Genomic DNA, 20,992 nt, shown 5'->3' with positions numbered 1-20,992 from the left:
TGGCTACCCTAAAGATTCCTGGAAGAGCAGCCTCCATGTGAGATGTACCATGACTTTCTGCCATGGATTTTTACAGAAAGCTGGTAAAGTGATAAGTCTTGAGAAGAAACCGATATTTACAGCTTATCCATATTAATTCCAGGTAGCTGGAGGAGAGAGAAAGCATGTTTCCACTGGCCTGCCTAGGCCTCCACTTGCTCCCAATAAGAGGTTTTGGACCCAAAATAGCCCTTTACTGGATCCAAAATAGAAAGGTGAGGGAAGGAGTGAAAGAAATCAAATATGAAAATGGTAACCCTCTGTAAATACCAACTGGGCCTAGAAACACAAGGGTTTCTATGAGAGGACTGCATTCTCAATTGACTTTAGAGGGCAGAAAACTGAACTCTTCACAAAGTGCTGCTCGTAAGTATTTTGAGCTGTGCTGTCACATAAACTTTAATAAAACTTCCTTTTACCTGAAAGGTAGCTGAAGTGATCTGCAGTCCTTCCTGCATACTCTGCTGCAGCTGGTTCTGTATAGTGATCTTCTTCTCCTTTGTAACAGATGCAATAGGAAAGCTCCGGATCACTGTCTGCTCTCCAACTGAGGACCACAAAATTGTATTTACAGATACTTGTTAGATCACAGAATTAGATCTGGTTTGGTCACATTGTACTTTGAATGGATAGGAATGAGTAAGTACAAAGCAACACAAAAATAATGGTACAGAATTAATTTCAGGCAAAATACCTGAAAAGTTGCTAAATTCCTAAAGTAGTATTTGTCATCTGAATTTCTGCTTAATTTCAGCTGGGACGATTAGAAAAATATTCTCCTTCCTTCTGAGTCTTTCTACACGATGGAAATATACCCCCAAAATCTAGGTTGGTAGGGGGTGAAGAAACAGTTTCAAGCTTATTCAAATTTCATATTGCATTATACAACTTATAAACAAGGAGTGATATACACTGATATCTTTACATATGACCATGAACTTTCCACAATACATTTATACTTCTGAATGACAATCTGCTTAGAAATGGCAGATGTCAAAATATGAAAATTTATCATTCAGAAGAGCTATTTCCATTACATATGAAAAAGAATACTGAATTGATTAATAATCATTTTAAGGAGAATACTAACTCATGAATATTTTTTCATTTAACACACTCCCTGTGGCTGAAAAAAAATGTTTAATGAAAAGCTAGGGGTAGCAGAAGCTGCAGATCTCACACAGTATATATGTTCTCCCTTACTGATGAAGAAGCTTAGAAATGTTGCTCTGTAAAGCAGCATTATTAGACCAACTTTACAGATGGAACTGAGATATAGAGATACTAAGCATTTTGTCCATTTGGAAGTCTATGGAAATTACTAAGGTATAGTCAGGAATGTCCTTATTTTCTGTCTCCAACTTTAGGTAGTCCGTAAAAGCCCATAATACCATGTGACAGTCTACTGAAGTTTCCTCTAAGACAAGTACATATCATGATTTTATAGTACATAAATTAATGAAGACAGCACTCTAAATATCTACCAATACACAGGAATAAACACACATTTAGCATCTAATGCCTCATCTGAAGAAATAAGTCTAGTTAAATGCAAAATCAAAACCAATCATTATAATATCTAGTGATAAAAACCTGTATTAAGAGATTATTCTTTTCCGATAAACATGAAAAATTATACTGTGAGGTTTATACATTTTGATGTTGATGCTTGAATAGGTGGATAGGCCTAACTCCAAGTCCTGCCTGTCTGAAGGACCACAATTATTACTGTTTCATTTTTCTTACCCAGTTGATCATGAGGAGTGCCTTTAAATATAATTCTGTAAGTGGTAAGGAACAAAGCTCCTTCAGCAGGGAGGATGTGAGGACCTCCAAGCAGTCCTCCTGTAGCTTCCTCTCTGCCATCAGGATCCAGTAGTACACGGAGACCTTCACAAACAAATTCTTCTCCTGGCAGTAAAGTTGGTCGTAGAATTTTGGGCTGATGCAAATAAATTAAAGTGTAAGTGTAATGGCAATACCAGTGTTATACCTCAGTCTAGTTATAATATTTGGCTTTAAAAGCTTCAAAACAAAATTGTTATGAGACTGAGTCCAAAGCAGGGAGATGGAGTTTGGACTCAACTAAGAGAAATGGGTCTCAAAAAACAGTGGGCATGCAACAGCTTGTTTATCGTCAGAAGTTTGGCTCTACTAGTTTCATAAGTTCATATTTCATGAGACCAAAGCCAAACACTTTATTTATCACTAGTGGAATTTTTCTTTTAATGTTTTGATGTTTCCTCCTAACATTATGAAGGGGGGGAAAAGATGACTAAATTGCATGATTCTAATACTTGTAAAGAATACAAATATGTTTCATAATACTTGCCTTCTGTATTGGTGGAAGCCGCCTACTCTCACGATGGACAGCCTCCAGGGTCTCTATGTGCATTGCTACAATGCCTGGAAAGCAGTAATACCATAAATGAAGTCTCACATAATTTGAATGAGAAAATTGCAATCTAATTAAAACTCTGATACTCTGAAATTCTCAAATTTAAACATCAAGGGAATAATTATTTGAAATTCAACAGCAATTATAGTCTACTAACCTTCTAACTGAAAGTAACTGAAACTAAAATGTGCATTTCTCGCACTAGAAAAAAAGAAAAATGAAAGACTACAAACCACTTTTTTGTCACAATTCTTACCTGGTATCATGCAATGAAGACCCTTGATGTGATCCTGTGTAACTCCGCTTTCTGTGCAAACCTTGTCAATAAATCTGGTGATGAAGCGTACAACTGCATTTGCAACATCATTGTTCTCAGAGTCCTCAAATCCACTTTCAGTGTCGTAACTCTCTGCAACACTGCCTGCAATACTATAGACATAAATAAAAGAAATTTCAAGTGTGAAAAATTCAGCTGGTGATGCACATATGATACCTGGCCAGACACAGAAAAGCTGTGGGGTTTTTCTCTAGTTACAATACATAAACCTTGCTAAAAGCATATGGTGGTACCACAATTACATCCTATCTTCACTGTCGTTAACTGTCAGGACTGCACGGATGATGACACAGGAGAACTCTTCCTCCATGAGACCAGTGCAGACAGGCCCACAAGAGAAAAAAAGCTGCCTGGAAGTGAGCTCTATATCTTCTCTTCATAGAGTCAAGTACATTATTTGCAACCCACAGTAAACAAATATCCAGTTACATAGAGAAAGATACATTAAATGAATATTTCAGTTGCAGAGCAAAGCATTCAAAAGCTAAAAAGACTCTAAGAAAAGTTTTTTGTGCATCAGAGAGAAAATGCAAGCCAGTCAGTGGGAGATGTATTTTGAATGTCTAAAAATGCCTGCCATAATAGTATTAAGGGCCAGATTCATACATTGCAACATATACCACAATCTGTCTACTGAGCATGTCCTAATGCCTGAGTTTAGAGGTGTTCAGTCAGCAGAAATGAGTAGCCATGGGGAGTTTGATACTGATAGCCTGCCTATCTTTTACTTGATGTCAGTGTTCTCACATAGCGTTCTACAACTTTATCAGGTGGGAATTCTGATGGATCATAGGTGATAATGAAGACAATAAATAGAGAGGGAGGAAGGCTTGTTACGAAATGTCCTGGATTTGCATGCTGGGGAATGTAACTGGCATTATACTCCCCTGCCTCCGTAGTAATCTAACCTTTGCCACAGTGGTTTAGCCATGTTCCTTTTTGTGACCTCAGTGCCTTTCTTCCTTGAAGCTGTTGCACAGAAATTGCGATTTTATGGATGTTATACAAATGCTTTCTTGATTTTAGGTTCATACGTTGTTTATTTCAAGTTATATAAAAACAAACGGAGTACTTTTGGGGTTGGTGCTTTCTTATCATACCCTAACGTTTGTCTTCAACATTTCCATTACTGGGTTAAAAATTCTTACTGCAACAATAAAATTTTTATGTTACTTTAAATGGTGGTAAATTACTCCAGATTAACTTCTGTTATTTAAGAGGAATCATGTTAGACTTCTGCTCTCCTTAATTAATGAATTTGAAGAGAAGATACTGAAATAATCTGGTACTTAGAATAAGTCCTGAAAACTAAGAAGCTTTTGAAAACTGTGGCCCATCCTGACTGATTATCACTGAACTTGTGCACCCACCTGTTTGTGACAATACTGTTGCTTCCACTCTCCCAGTCACCAGTAGCCGATGTTCTCAATAACTTGTTCTTACTTGTATCCAGTGGTACTAGCAGGTAGACCATGAGGTTAGCAAAATGAATTGCCTGACTGAAAACTGTACTTTCCTCATTCTGGACTAGTTCCTGCTGCATTTGTTTATTGAGAGTTGGCCATAAGCGCAACTGCTCAGCAGCCAGGTCCATTGCTGTCTTATCCTGGTCTGGACCTACAGAATTTTTCTCCTAGAAGACATATAGAAAGAAATATAAAGACATAGAAGAAATAATACAGCTATAACTTAAAAAACAGTGTTTAGTCAAAACTTTATTTATTAAATTGTTTAGTAGACGTCTTCAGTTATTTAAATTATACATTAATTTAAAAAGAAAAAGCAAATAACTACTCTCAATAGGGTTTAAGGAGAGTTATGATTATAGTAACTGAGCTTTGAAGGCAGTTTACTGAAATACGCAAGTAGACCAATGTGAACAGACCTAAATAACATAATTTCTTTCTAGATCTTTTTCATGCTACACGACCTTCCATGTTTCTTCAGAGTGGTTTACTGATTTTAATCATCGAATCATAGAATCATTTAAGTTGGAAAAGACCTTTAAGATCATCAAGTCCAACCTTAAACCTAGCACTGCCAAGTCCACCACTAAACCACGTCCCTGAGCGCCTCATCCACACGTCTTTTAAATACCTCCAGGGATGGTGACTCAACCACCTCCCTGGGCAGCCTGCTCCAGTGTCTGACAACCCTTTCAGTGAAGAAGTTTTTCCTAATACCCAATCTAAACCTCCCCTGGTGCAACTTGAGGCCACTTCCTCTTGTCCTATCAGTTGTCACTTGGGAGAAGAGACCAGCACCCACCTCGCTACAACCTCCTTTCAGGTAGTTGTAGAGGGCAGTAAGATCTCCCCTCAGCCTCCTCTTCTCCAGATTGAACAACCCCAGTTCTCTCAACTGCTCCTCATAAGGCTTGTGCTCCAGACCCTTCATCAGCTTCGTCGCCCTTCTCTGGACACGCTCCAGCACCTCAATGTACTTCTTGTAGTGAGGGGCCCAAAACCGAACACAGTATTCCAGGTGCGGCCTCATCAGTGCCGAGTACAGTGGGACAATCACTTCCCTAGTCCTGCTGGCCACACTGTTTCTGATATAGGCCAGGATGCTATTGGCCTTCTTGGCCACCTGGGCACACTGCTGGCTCATATTCAGCGGGCTGTCAGTCAACACCCCCAGGTCCTTTTCCACCAGGCAGAATATAGCTGCTCTCCTTAGCTTATCCACTTAGCTCACATAAGAACAAACATAAATCAGATTGAGAAATAACATGCAGCTCATTGCTTGATGCAGGTGATATCCTCCAAATTCCTAGGATGTTCATGTGAGGCAAGCTTTTATATAAATAGTTTCCAGACCAGCTGAAACGTTCGTATTTTTACATGTTGGAGTCCAGTTCTAGCATTTGCTTGAAGCAAACTAGGTAGATGGCACATAGTCAAATATTACAGCCCAAGGAAATTAGAATAAAGGAATCTGGCAGTTGGTATTAGTGACCTAACACCTGACATTAAATTATTAAAGGACTACGTACTATGTATCTTGTAAATGTTTTTTTCCATACTAAGTTAAAGTTGAGCTAATTTTCCATATAAACACATGTGAGGGTTAAAGTAGGTCCTTCCTTGAAAGTTCTACTATTTTTCACATTTTTCTTTACAGTGTTAGATTGGAAGGGGGTCACCATACACAGTCCCACAATCCTTTTCTCTTTATCCCTGATATGTCTGTCATGCCTTTTCAGTTCTTCATTCTGACTACATTTCTGGGAATATCTCTGTCTATTTCACTTCCTCTCTTTACAATGCTGTATGACTTTGGGTAGCATATACTGTTCATTCACATAGTTGATAATGATATATTCATACAAGGAGAATACAAATGGCTCTTTACTATGGGTATGTGCTCCTTCTTAAAAAAAAAAAAAAAATTATTTTAGCATGCCGCAAGGCTTCCCATTAAACTTTCATTTTTGCATTAGAGTTATACTTTTCTCCTACTGAGAGAGACAATTTGTGTTTCTGGAAAACCTGTCCAATTTTAATAAAGAAGACTGAGTGCCATTGAACAGAAACCACCCTAGGGTTTGATAATAATCTAACATTAGACACTAGAACTGCTGCTCGCTTAGGTTGTTCATATAATAGAACTGTCATTAGTTTATAACATTGCTATATGATAAGTAACTTCTCTCAGGAAAAAACATACCTTAAAGTGTGGAAAATTATACAAATAGTGGTTGTTTGAAAAATCATAAGAGCAACATCAAATTATAATGCTTTGCAGACAAATGTAAATTTTTGGTTTTTGTGTTATTGTATGCTGTTTAATATGGAAAAATGAAAGAAAAAATACATAAAATTGGAGAAACCGTAACTTAGCTCTCTGTAACTTAGGAAGCAATTAAAATGTGAATAAAAATACTACCTTGATATTTACTTTAATATATTCTCCTACCTTTTGTCTCAACTGTACTGCATGGTTGTTGTCTTTGGCTGTAAGGTAGAGGGAGCGAACTTGATTTTGCACGTTGCTATAAAAGGTTGTTTCCCAAAACTGTTGGTTAGTCCAGATAGGATGGTCTTGTACACAGGTGTAAGCAAACTGACTAACTCCAGGTGCTAATTTCTGAAAGTAAAAAATGTGCAAAATTGACAAATTTGTCCTATTATGTCATTTCCTTTAAAGGCTATGGCTTGAGTATTGAAATACATACATATAAAATCAGTTGTACAGACTGAAATATGCAATATATACCGTCTTTCATACTGCAATACAAGAAAGAGAAATTAACTCCAGTTTTGTGACATTAAAGAAATTAACATACAGGAAACTTGTATACAAGTCTAATGCCAGTGCAAGGCATGGCTTTCTTGATTCACAGTAGAAAAATGAGACTCGAGAGGAAGAATTCTGTGATGATAGTACAGAACACATTTCTAATATAAAACATTTTCCTTGCCAACAAAATATAGTATTTTTAATAACCTAGTACTACAACACAGAAATCAGTATTCAAACCGATGAAAATTATTTCTCATTTTATTTAGAAATCAGAACTACAGTAATAAAATTTAAAATAATTGTAAGTGGCAACTGAGTCCTTCCAATAAGCTGCATTTGTTGCAACAGCAGAAAATTAGATAAATCGTTCTCTCTGTTGTTATTTACTGCACCGTATGACCCAAACCCAGCTCCTGAAAGAGTACTAAATTGGGTATGTCCTTTTAAGTCACAACGGTCTGGATCCCTATAAGGTTTCAAACAAAACCAGAACTGTTACAGCATTACTCATTATGAATGCACCACTTTTTTCAGGTGGGTCTGTTTATTTGGGCAGCACTAGTCTCCCAGTGAGATGTTTGATATTCTTGATAACCGCATACAATGAAAGGAAATTTATTTCAATGACCTGAATCATGAAGAAAGAAATGTTATATCATACGTTCTTACTTTTTGAAAAAAAGAAGGCCACAAAAAAAATTGTGTTGTATACTGCATATAGCAAAGAAGCAGATGATCTAAACACCTGCTTATGATAATTTCTGCATTACTGGATGCCTCATTTAAAGACTTTCACTCAGAATACTATCCATACCTGAAATATGCACTATATCTAGAAGTTAAATTTTACTTCAATGATTATGTTGTAAACCACTTTCCTGTAGAGCATGAATACTACTCAATTTAATGTTTATAATTGTACAATTGTACCCAACAGCTAGTACATATAATGCTTCCTTAGTAGGCACTCAGGCATTCAAGTGGAAGGCTAGGAGATGACAACTGAAAATTTTCAAGTCTGGTTTACAGATTTCTGGTTTTGCAATTCTTCAATCTCTGTTTTCCACACTATGCTCTTCCAAGTACATCATGAACTAAAAGTCCTGATCATGTGCCATGTATTCATTCCCTATCAAAGACAAGATCCTTTGAAATGGTATGTTCAAGGAAATGATATGTGACATGCTACTAAAATTCACCCAACTGAAGTACCTTCTCATGATTAACCATCAAGAAGTGAGAAATATAATTTTTATTTAATCATGCAGAACTTAATCAAAATTTCTTGGTAACCTGTTAAGAAATCTAAATGTGTGGAAGAGTCAAATTACATTAAATTTTACTTTGTTTATTCAATACAGACTGAAACAAAAGATAGCTGGTTTGACAGATTCCCAAGTTTCAGTTGCAATGCAGTTTATGGTAGCTCACAGGAAATGATAACTGATCGCACAGTAATGGCTCCCATGCTTGATCTAGCTGTTAAATCACAGAACAGGACAGCTCAAATAGTGTCCTACTAATTTTTGTACTGACCACTGGGCATCCCTTGAAAAAATCTCAGGCATACAAAATATCCACTAACTCATGACTATGTCAAGCCCGTTAATTAGCAGGACAACTAACTGTACATGAAATTGAGTCTTTTAATTGTAAAAAATGAGAAGATGTTAAAACAAAAAATATACAGGACTACCTCTGTTCTCCTGTAAAGCTACCTCCTTTACAGTAATCTTTGTTCTTCAAGAGCTGTAGACATTTCATATCTTTCCCCGTTAGTAGGTGTGTATACAGCTAGCCTAAAATGGCTTAATTTGTTCAGCTGTGATAATTAACACAGGGCTCACAGAATGGATCTGGCCCAATTGTTCACCTAACTCAAAATCCAGATGCACAAAACTTGTGTTACAAAGGAATGGGGATGACAGGTAAATCATGAAATAGAAATATGGACAACACATCCTGAAAGCAATAGTTACTGCTATAGCCTTATTGTGAATTTTACTTTGGTTTATTCTTTATTTTTTTCCCTGGCAGTAATTCCCAGTCACAATACAGCTGCAAAAAGGGAGTACGATGTCAGGAAAAAGGAAAAGGGAAGAGGGGAAAAAAGGTAAATGTCTGTTCAAGCCTAGCTAGTTCGTATAGTTAACTCATGCCAATTTGTGTAGTGAAAGCCACACAAAGGAGTGATTTGACTATCAACCTGCTCAGCTGCCTTTGATGCCTCAGTCTAAATCAGGTGATTGTGTAAACTAGGTAAAGAGAGGGTGATCTTTGGCACAAACAGAAAAGAAAGTTTAAACTCATAACCCTGGGTCCATAGTAATAGTGTTACAGAAATAAAAATGAAACAAATGATTTTCACACAGGGACAAACATGAAAAGAAAGCTGAGGGGCTTTTAGATGCTCTTCCTGTGCTCATAATTTAAAACCATGAACAGCCATGTACAAAATGCAGTTTTTAAATGATGGAGATTTATATTCAAATATAACAACATAGATCAGCACTGACAGTAACTCCCAGGCAAAGTAAAAATAGTTTGTTTACAAAAGGATGAAAGAAAAGCCATCAAAAAGCTAAGCGATCATAAACATTATTCTGCTCATCACCTGCATGTGTTGAAACAAATGGCAAAACCCAGTAGTGGCCAGAGCACAGAATCAAAGTCAGAACTTGTAGTTCCAGGCTCAGCTCTGCCAGTTATTTTGGGCAAAATCACTTTGGATTCTCAGCTTGTTTTGGTTAGTTTGTTTGTAAAAAAGCAATATGAATACCAACCTTAAGAAGCACACTGTTGCTCCTATGCAGTCAAAAATCCATGGACTAAATAAAAATACTCTGCCTACAAATACAAACGTTCCATGAAGCTTGCAGTGTCTATATTCTCTACCCTGGGAGTGCTTGGTCAGCCCGGCTGACTAGAATGGAAACTAATCTAATACATCAAAAGGGCTCCAATGTTTACTGTTCTATTCAAAAGAATTTGCTCAGGATTTCTCCAAGTTAAGTAAAACAGTAGTTCAGTGTTCTTCCATCAAGCAATACTACATATATAAAACAAATTTTCACCTATCTTTCCATAGGACAACTAAACTATACTGATATTTATGCTCTTCCTCCGTGTCCTGATAATTCATTTCTGCCAGACTGAATGAATGCAGGAGACAGCAAAAGAATTTCCTACTTATAAGGGAGGATTTAAGGTCTGACAGCTTAAAAAAGACGCCAGAAGAAAATAATAAAAATAGTTCTGAAATGATAAAGTCCTTATTCTAAAGCTGTCTGTATTATAGCTTAACTGAGCATTGAGGTGTAAATTGTAATAACCAACAGGAAATGAGTTAACTTCTGCAAAACACACCGAGTTCTTTCAATAGACTAATGGCACTTAAAAAAACCCAAACACTTCCCTCCCAAATTACGTATGAAACGGACATTACCCATATCAAAATAATCAATTACATTCTACAGTTTGCGAAAACACAAGGTAGATTTGGGACTTGCTATGTGTGACTATATGCAACTTCCTAAATACAGGAATTATCTTTCCATTATTTCCACCTTACTGAGTGGCACTGAATAATACCTGTCTAGAATTTTTTCTCTATTTCCTGACACTGGATACTTCTGATTCTGAAAATGATACTTGCGGCTCAGTAAAAAGTGTACACCAGCTCTGAGACTCCCAAACTTACTGTGAGGCGCAGATCTCTAAAGAGCTTGTCTATGACATTATATTATTTATATTGCTTGCTTCTGGAAAAGAAAAGCATGCTTTGTGCTGATCACTCATCAGTCATTATCCTTTACACCACCAAAAACTTAAAAAAGAAAGCAAGTTTATTCTAGCAAAGCAAAGGATGCAGTTATTGATTGTGAAGTTGGAAAAGGAGTTACAAAACAAAAAGAGTAAAAAACAGAATATAAATATACCTGAGACTGCTCTTTTCTCACAGGATTTTGCTGCGTGTCTCTTGGCAATGGAAACAAAGGGGCAAACTCAACAGTACTGTATTTTTTAGAGAAATCCAGTTTACTTCAGCAGTAAACTGGATTTCTGTCTCCAACTTACATCCTGGGTTATTGATTTGGATATTTTTGGTGAGAAAAGGAAGGAATAGAGGTGAGAAGGAGGTTGCTGCTGAATGCAAAGAATAGCTTCCTCCTCAGCTCCTTGAGGAATCACTGTGCTATGGCTTATCTGCTTGACCTCTGTGAGAAAGCTATTGCAACACCTGTGAAATTACCCACCGATCTTCTTGGCATACCAAAGGAGATCACAGCACTTCCTCTCCTGTATTGGTTAAAGTTCTCCCTGGAAGTCTGCAAGTGTAAGCTTATAGATCATCCAGGACATAGTGACACTGCTACTTTAAAGGTTTACTCCCCATCTAGGAGCTATCTATATAGACATTCAGTCAATTACCACCTATTGAGTATCATGAATAGGTACCACTTACTGTAGGCAACATGCTGCCCCTCCCCAAGGCGATGTAAACCAAGTTCTGCATATGAACATATTCTATAAGCCAGTCCTGCATTCAGATCTATGCTGTGCTCACACAGATACCTGGTACGTTCAAAAAGACTTCAAAGAAGTCCCACAGGATCAACCTACATAGATTGACCTGCAGGAGTGAGGCTTATCTATAGATTACTTAGAGAAAACACTGCATCACACCGTGCATATATATTTCTCAATATTTATCACAGCATGCACATAGTCAAACAAGTATTATACACATATGTATTATACACACAAATGTGGGGGAAGGTCACAAAAGCATAAAGAACTGTGAAGCTTCCATTATTATTTTTTTTTAGTTTTGATTTTTACTGCTTTAGAAAAAAACCAATGAAATACTATATCAAGCTGCTTCTCCAACCTGAAAACCTCAGCAACAAAAAAGAAAACAATTTGCCACCTCTCCCACCTTCAGAAAGCCACCAAAAAAGGTTGGACTTAAGGCTGATTTATACTTTAAAATACTTTTTAAAGTGTGAGTAGCAAAGCGGTTCATTACACTATCTACGATTATTTCACCATGAACAATAGAAGAAAGGCCAATTCACTTATAATTCAGCGCTACCAAATCACAGACAGGTACACTAAACCAGCAGAGGGCAATAGAATTCTAGAATTTTGCAAAATTTGGACGTAATTCTGGATGGAGCTTTATTTATTGTATACATTTTCTGGAAAAAGTGACTTAAACATCTAACTACTCATGATCTTTAATCCCAGATTCCTGAAGATCATGTCTAATTTACTATACATTACTTAAAGCCATACAGAATAACTCAGATTTATATATATAGACGTATCAAGACAGACAGATATATGCTAATACAAGGTTACATGTAACATTAAATAATGCACAATAACATCTCCTTTCTCCAAAGACATAACAAAAAGATTTACAAAGTTCTGTTATACATGGAACACAGTAAGGAAATGAAAATCATCTAGAATGAAGGATGTTCAGAACCCACAAAAAAGAAAGAGAGAAGACATTTTCATACCAGAACTTCACAGTTATAAATAAGGTTAGGTTTGAAGAATTGGATAAGAAATATGCTGATTTATCCCCCAGTCTACAGTCCATTATTTTTTTTTTTAAATCTAATTACCATGACTCTCTTCACCAAAATTTAAATCCATTAGTTAAGTTACAGATTTCATAAATTCTCAATTGCAGTGTTGAATCCATCTGAAGAGTTTTTGAAATTGTGACACAGCTATTTTGAAAATTTTCTAAAATGTCACCGTATTCGTTTGGCATTAGGTGGCTCAGCAGTGAGTGTGCACCTGTGTGACTGCATTGGAATGGTGGTATTAGCTCTACCCACAAAAATAGCCCCCCAGCAACAAAGTTGTTATCCAGGTCTATGTTCAGAAACAAATAAACCCTGTAAATCTCACAAGTTTATGTTTTTATTTCTATTCAGATAGTGGTTCTTAGAATTATTGATGACCTGATATGAAACGTAAAGCCCAGTTAATAGAGCATCTAAGTAATCCCAAAAAGGGTAATCAAGTAATTCTTTTTAAGTTCCTCTGTCACTTCATTCTAGTATTTCTTTAATTACTATTTTCCTTCTCCTATGGCAGCTTTCTCTGTCTTCAGTGGTAGAATTCTCTCCGAAGTTCTCTCAATATACAGCGTTCCCTTACCTGAAGAAACTGTTAAAACAATAGTCCTCAAGAACAGGATGGGCAAAATAGTCAGAAAGGTGTAAGGGTACAATACAGAATATAAATTGCAAATGAATAAAAAACATTGTAACAGTAGTAGATGTCATCTTGGCAATACAAATTATATATACTACATGGTTCAAAAGGTGAAAGAGAGACCATGGGCAAAACCGACAAGAGCAATATCGTGAAGAATTCTGAAAGTAAGGACAAGAAACCTGAACTTATTGCACTCTGAGGTAAGTAATTTGAGACATTAAACCAAGATCCAGTCTGATCAACAGGCAAAGAAAATGACTGTGGAAGTGCTGGATGCAAGTGCATTACAGAGCAGGATATTGTAAGGAACTCTTCTGCCAAATGATAAGATCCAATACGGCATGAGCAGTGCATGAGGAAGAGGAGAGCTACAACATCTGCAGGAGTGTTTTGGACTAATGACAAAGAGCTGATGTAGTATTCACAAGTTCAGAAAGCCAGTGATGAATCAGAGGAAGTGAAGAAGAGTATCCTAACAAGAATTTCAACTGTAGGAACTATTATGAAGGATAAAGAAGCAGCAAGTGGATAAAATGCAGGGATGTGGATGAAAACAACAGTAGCAGATACAAACTTCAATTATGGGCTTGAATCACTGGGAGAATAATAATGTGTATGAGTGAAGGGGAAAACCATAAGACAGGAAAGCATTTGTGACACCCCAATTCTTTGGCCACATCCAGTTTAAATTGTTGCAGAGATATCTAGGATGGCAACATAGAAATTCACACAAAAGCAGGCAATATGCACAAATATATCAGCAACTTATCTCCCTGTAAGCATTTGCTCTCTTTTGGAAACATAAAATAATGCTGCTCGAATCATGACAGATAATAATGCTCCAATGAAACTCAATTCAATAAAAGGAATAAAAGTTCTGCTCTACTGGAGTAAGGACATAGTGATCAGGAGGTGAAGTTGAACTTATAGATATGGAAAATGCATGGGACTGTTACTTCAGATTTACATTCCTTCACTTTAAGGTCAGAAGCTTTACCAGAAATTTTAATTAAGCCACCAGAAATTCTTTCATGGTGAAAATTCTAAATGAAGCAGTATTTCTGTAACACTCTAATCCCTCCTAGAAATAACAACAACATAGAGATGGGCTATATCAACGGTTGGACTTGATCATCTTAATGGTCTTTTCCAACCTAACCAGTTCTATGATTCTATGACTCAAATTGCTACAGTCAAACCAGAGTTCTGTGTCATTGCTAGAAAATGAGTTCAAGTGGTAACAGGAATAGTTACAAATTATAGAATCCAATGCTTGTGGGAATACAATGGAAAGGTTTCTGTTTATGCTAGGAGATAGTGGATCAGTTCCTCAGTTACAGAACTAAACATTTACTACAACATTTACCTCTACTACTTATTTTAATTGGGGGATGGGGGAGGTTCTTTTTTTTTTTCCTGACCACGTACTTCCTCTCACAAACCACTAAGGAAAGGAATTGCAGATTGCAAAGTTCTCTTCAATGTTTCTCATGATGTTATCATTGTGGGAAAACAAGCTTCTTCAACAGAGCAAAGTTACTACAGTAATTAATTTCCTAAATTCCTTGCAAAGACATGTTAAAAAATCCTCTAGTTAGTCTCTCCCACTAACATGCTAAACTATCATATTATACTTTCCTGGTTTATTTCTTCCAGATTTTCTTTTCACCTAAATATAGTTTTGGAAGTGAGATATGCTCTACCTGCAAAGACATAAAAACTGTTCTGCAGACACGTATTATGTATCCATTCAAAACCAAAGTACACAAATTATAATCTTAAGGATCAAAGATGACATTTTGGCATGTGTGTTTGCAAGTGATACTGCAAAAACACTCAATCATAGTTAACAAGAATCCCCAGATTCCTGTTTTAACTTAAAAAGTATGTTTGCTTTTACAAAAATAATTTACTGAACTCTAATCTTTACATGAAAGGAACTTTTAATGGACGTAATAAAAAACCTTGACTGGGAGAGTGTTTGAAAATATTGACAAAACTTTGACCATCACCTTACTATTCTCTTCCATGACCCCACTCATATTCATAAGCACCTGCCAAGTAACCACATTATCCTCTCTCAAAATTCAATAAAATACTGGTTTTATGTCATGTCTATAAAAACTTCAGCCAGAATTAACCTACTGGTGGTCAGAATCACCAACAATAATGACGACTAACACTGCTCCACAGCTTCTTTGAATTGCCTCAAACTGCCTGGCTTCAAGTATTATTACTTATTTCAAACTCATATTGTAAGCTCTTGAGGATAACAACCTTCATCTTTTTGTTCTTTTGTATGAAAGCAGGACCAGCAGTTCTGGTCCGTAATTAGGGCTACTGCATTTTCCAGTAATGCTAATAATGCTAATTATACACACTTGATCATATTGTAAAATACCCTTAATCAACCTTTTGCCTGTCAACTTGAATACGTGCAAAATGAGTAAGATCTGTGAATGAAGAACTGTTAAACAAGATGATATATCAAAAAGCAATTTACATATTAAATTAACGTAAGATTTAAAAATCTAGCTTATATTGCAAACATACTGCATGGTGTTTTAAGTTACACTAGTGTCAGAAGTGGTGTTTTAAGTTACACTAGTGTCAGAAGTCTAGGAACTGACCTCAACCTAAAGGATAAACATATATTTTTTCCTCACAAAATATGAAATCACCTGAAAGGATTAACATCCAACCCTACCTCTACAAAACAGGGCATGTCTATCATGCCCTTTTACACTTTTCACCAACGTTACCACTCACTTTCTCCTAACAAGCCAGACTGGTATCTGGAGTTGCAAGATTACAATCTCTGCTGACATAAAGAAGTATTAGGGCTCTGATAGTGAAAGAACAGAAAAATCCAATGATGAAAGCTAATATACGTTCTTTTGATACTTATTAATTCACTTGAAGTACTGCAGAAAAAGCTTTCTTCTCTCCTGTGTGATGTCCTTAAATGCACTGCTATTTGTTTTAGAAGAGTTATGTAAAAAAATAGGAACCACTTAAAGTCTGCCTACATGTATTTTCTTTTGTGTTTCAGCTTCTTCCATAGTATCCACCGTATGATGCAGGTATGTTTTTGCTGTTTTTTAAGCAGGCAACTTAATGTATTTCTACATTTAAGGGATTACATTCTGAGAATGGATAAATAAGTATAGTATTAAAAATAATGTTATTTAATACAATTTCTGTCACAAAAACATTTCGATAGACTAAGATAGTATCAGAACTGGCAGAATAGAGATACAAGAAGAAAATTAATGGAAGCAGACAAAACTCCTTGCCAAGACAATAAAGGAAGTCTTTCAGGATGGGAGTTTCCTAAATTAAAGCCAGCAATTTGAGAGTGGGGAGTTTCAAAGTAGAAGTGATTTCATCCCAAGCACATCAGAGTAAGACAGAAATGTTTAGAAGGAAATACAGTAACTAGATGTAAGAATGAAAATATTTCAGTATAGAAAACTAATGCATTACAGAAAGTCTTTCTAGCCCTATGGAAAGCTAACAGCATGCTGATGTATATGAGAATGACTTGGGGCAATCGCAGGTGTGCAGAAATACAAGTTAAGAATGAAAACTGACTTTAAATGTAAAAAAAACCAATACTTTTGCTTTTCAAAATTAATTGTATCATCCAGTAACTTTATGCAATTCCCTGGTATTTACACAAATTCTAAAATAATGAATAATATATTATTATTTGTTATAAAGTTACAGAGATAATGTTAATACCAAATTTTCCACTATCTTCCACAGTAAAGTTGGACCAATATTCCACTTATTCAAGCTGATACTAACTGTAAAAATTGCCTGATAAAGACATAAAAATGGAAGCAACTCTTCACCCATCATCATAGATTTCCACATCAGCCTTTCATTAGGTAGCTTCTGCGACTTTGTAGCTGATGCTATACAACAGAGAGCACATTTCAAATTATGATGCTTCTGTTACATAATTAATCTTGAACTGTGTCTCTCTTGGAAAACCGTTTGATGGTAATAGTTAAAATATGATAAACTACTCTGAATTTCTCTAGTACTGCCTCTTTAATCTTCAGAGAAAGCCCGTATCCTTGTAACTGGGAATCCCTCCCATGCCTAACAGGCTCTGGAGTAAAGTGGTCATTTACTTAGGCATTTCAAGCAGTAAAAGCTTTTTTCCATTGAACGTCTGTCATAACTGTTACTGAAACTTGGTAATTCATTTCAACTAGGAAAGTATATACTCAAATTAATTTCATTTTATTATTATGCTATGCAAAAAAGCATATATATTTCACTGTGGAAAATATTAAAATCATTTATATTGGTGGCCTAACATGGAATATTTCCAGTTTCACATTTTATCATTAACTTTATTTTTTTTCTTAAATCACAATTTTGTACTCACCTTGAAGATTATTAAAAAAACCCTTAAACTTAAACAAAACTCACTTCCAATAAACACGGACTAACGTATTTTTCATCTCAAAAATGCTACTAGGATAATTCCTAAGATAACCTGAATAAATGTTCTGTACTATATTCAAAAGTTTTAAGTAAAATTATTTACCAAATTTTGGTAATCTTTTAAAAACACTGAATAAAAGCAATTCTCTTATTTTATGTAATTATATTTCCTTCTCAATAGAGAAAGGTATAGGCGTATGGAGTACAAATGATAAATAGCATACCCTAAGGATTTCAGTTAGCCCTACTCGGCAAAACATTTCTCTGGTGTTTCCCTGCAAGTTCTAGAATAAAGTTAGCATCAGTATCCAACTGAAATTTTATTCAGATTTTGGTGGCTTACAAGCATTAAATTAAAAAATAATAATAATTTTTTAAAAAAAACAATCCTTCCCTCCATCCCTCCCAAGAATTACATAGTTTAGTCACATAAAAATTATGAAGCAGTCTCCAACTCATCTCACTGCATTATGCTAAATAACAAATGTCAATTTTAATGTAATACATCCAATCTGTGAGACAGTTTACTGCAATTGGGTTATTTTTGCTGCAACTAGATCAGCACTATCCAAGTATACATCAAGCCATTAAAAACAACAACTGACTCAGAAATCTAAATTAAATACTTGTGATTCTGAAAAATAATACTGCTCTGGCTACTGCAATTTAAAGAAATGCTTGCCTATAAGATATGGAAGTCTATTCATCATTTCTACACAGAACAAACTTTACTTTCAGAATAGCATATTTTTATTACGTCACTTCCTTTACTCAAACACAGGTGATCAGAACTGCCACTTCTGAATGCCAAATAACAAAAATTTGCAAGTGCGTTACTATCTACTATGTAATGTGGTAGAACATCCTTAGAAAGGTACGGGAACACAGATGATCATACACACTTGAAGCATAAAATTTTAATCCTAAAATTTTGAAAAAAATCCCCTGGAAGTGAGAAAATTGTATTATAATCTGCACATTCAGGTTCTGCAACGGTTGAGGAATGCAAGAAAGAGTGTTTGATCAGACTGCCAAACATCACCTTAGTTGAAAAGGGAGGGAAGTTAAAGAAGTGAACTCTGACTGTGACTTGGAATGGAATAGCAGTGAGGAGGAGAGTTTTTGTTCCCTTTGCCTGTTGTCCAGCAGACAGGCTGAAACTGGTGCCTGCCATTGATGATCACTCTTGCTGCATACCAAACCTTCAAGAAATGTAGTGTAGTCTACACAACATCTTGCCACCTTGGCAAAGAGACATAATTGAAACAGAGTATCCAAATCCTGTGAATTTGACAATGCCAATTATACAATCATTAAACTGTCTTCCTTGATGAGTTAATAAAATGAAAATATGATTAAAATATGTCCTTTTCATCTTGTCCTTTCTTCCCATGTGTAGAAGAAGGCCTCTTCTCCGCAGCACCAGGCAATATAACATTTCTATTTTATACACAGAAAAAATGACCGTATTCCAAATAAGCATGGGTCACCCATACCAAAAAAACAATGGAAAAACTCTTTTATCTTCATGTATAAATACATTTTATTTATACTGTTTCAATTTTAAACAAAATTCCAACAGTATTACTAATGGTAAACTAAAACCTTCTTCTAACCCAGAAGCAAAAGATGTGTTTGTTTTTGCGACATTAACAGTAGACACCAAAGTCCACTGTCACTGATGAGTCACATTTTGCTGACAGCTCATGTCCAATATCTAAAATTTTTAAAAAGCATTGTGACTATTTTTTCTAGAAGAATTCAATTATTTCTCCAGGCCACAAATATGAAACCAGTACTGACTTCCTGTCTATGAATTTAATCCCACCAGCTCTGAGTTAGAGTGCGATCAAATCCTGCCTGATCAAGTTTCACAACAGATCACTCACCAGACTTCAGGAGTTGGAATTCTGAAATTTCACCAGACTTCCCAAGAGCTGATGGCATGCTATACACAGGGTGATGCTTCCTGTTATTTTAATTAGATATATGTAGAAATACCCTAGACTAATCTTTATGTAAGCAAAGACATTAAGACAAGACCTGTTGGATCATGCAAGCTTGTTCCTTTCTATAAATTTGTTACTATTTGCCCAAGAATATTTTAAAATACCTCAAGGCTAGAGCATTGACTACTTCATGAGAAGACCATTCCAGAATCTTACCAACATGACCTCTAGGAGTATGTTTCTCTTACTACTCAGTTTCTTTGCTGCATCTGCTGGACTCACACAAAAACACATCTTTCTCATTATTTATACACCTTAAATACTTGGTGTCTGCATTATGTGTCGCCACGTACAGTAAAGCTATTTAGGAAGAACAGGTAATTGTTTCATTAGTGCTCTGCTTTGTGTTAGGCAAATTAAATGAAACTTAACATTTCATATACACAATAGTACTTTCACAAAGGAACTGTGATGTTGTGTAACTTTTTATTATTTCAGTAGAAGCAACAGGACTTACATTAACAATAAAATGTTGTGACATGAAATCCCATCATAATTTCCCATCAAAATGCTACAGCAAACATAGATGGTAAAATATATATTAACGCCACATTTTTAGATTTACTACAGGCTTTCTCAGAGATAACTTGATTTGGAATACCACTTGTGCAATAATACCAATGCATACACAAATGAAAACCTGTGTCACTATTAGATTCACAATTCCTGTCTGTTCCTGGCTACCAGGAACACAGCGCAGTTTCAACAGGGCTAGGTGAAATAATATTTAATATGCTGCTGGAATTAAACACAGTATTCTGATAACAAAAACATCAATAAAAACAAGTACATACTCCCAAGCACTACTTCACCATTTTTTGGAAAGCATAAACACAATCACGCTTATAGCAGAGGTTAAGACAGTTCTGCATATTGAAGCAGCAGTATTGGAATACCTGTGCTCTGCCTACGGAAAAATGAAATGCAGCTTGAAGTGTATGTGTGCATGGGCATGTGTGTGTGTGTAAACTACACTGTATATGGTAATTAAATAAAATTGACAAGCAATTCAGCAGAAGAGGTCATGACATAGTTTGACAGTGCAAACATACCAGGTTTCCTGAAGGTATTTTAATAAAAAACAAATAATCCCCAAAATGACCTTAATTTTAGTTTGTACATTCCTCTGGACTTACCAGAGATAGAACAGCAATATGCTGTGTTCAGCAACAAAACTTTAATTACTCTAAGATTTAAGTAAAGGGAAGCCCAGTGAAAAGATAACTTATAAACTGTTAATACATTAGAAAGCAGGACGCTCAA

The 20,992-nt window shown here is 35.8% G+C and overlaps 1 protein-coding gene across 1 annotated transcript in view; it reads right to left on the bottom strand.

Annotated features, from left to right (window-relative positions):
- SBF2 (SET binding factor 2) overlaps positions 1-20,992 on the bottom strand; it is a 273,716-nt gene that overhangs the window by 53,557 nt on the left and 199,167 nt on the right. The window contains exons 18-23 of the mRNA XM_059825675.1: positions 6,693-6,863; positions 4,145-4,407; positions 2,694-2,866; positions 2,372-2,445; positions 1,786-1,981; positions 459-586 (exon numbers count right to left, since the gene is read on the bottom strand). Coding sequence (XP_059681658.1) covers positions 459-586; positions 1,786-1,981; positions 2,372-2,445; positions 2,694-2,866; positions 4,145-4,407; positions 6,693-6,863 — 1,005 coding nt within the window. The remainder of the gene's footprint in view (positions 1-458; positions 587-1,785; positions 1,982-2,371; positions 2,446-2,693; positions 2,867-4,144; positions 4,408-6,692; positions 6,864-20,992) is intronic.

The sequence above is a fragment of the Gavia stellata genome, chromosome 17, assembly GCF_030936135.1.
Source record: "Gavia stellata isolate bGavSte3 chromosome 17, bGavSte3.hap2, whole genome shotgun sequence".
NCBI lineage: Eukaryota > Metazoa > Chordata > Aves > Gaviiformes > Gaviidae > Gavia > Gavia stellata.
This window is presented reverse-complemented; position numbering and strand designations above follow the sequence as displayed.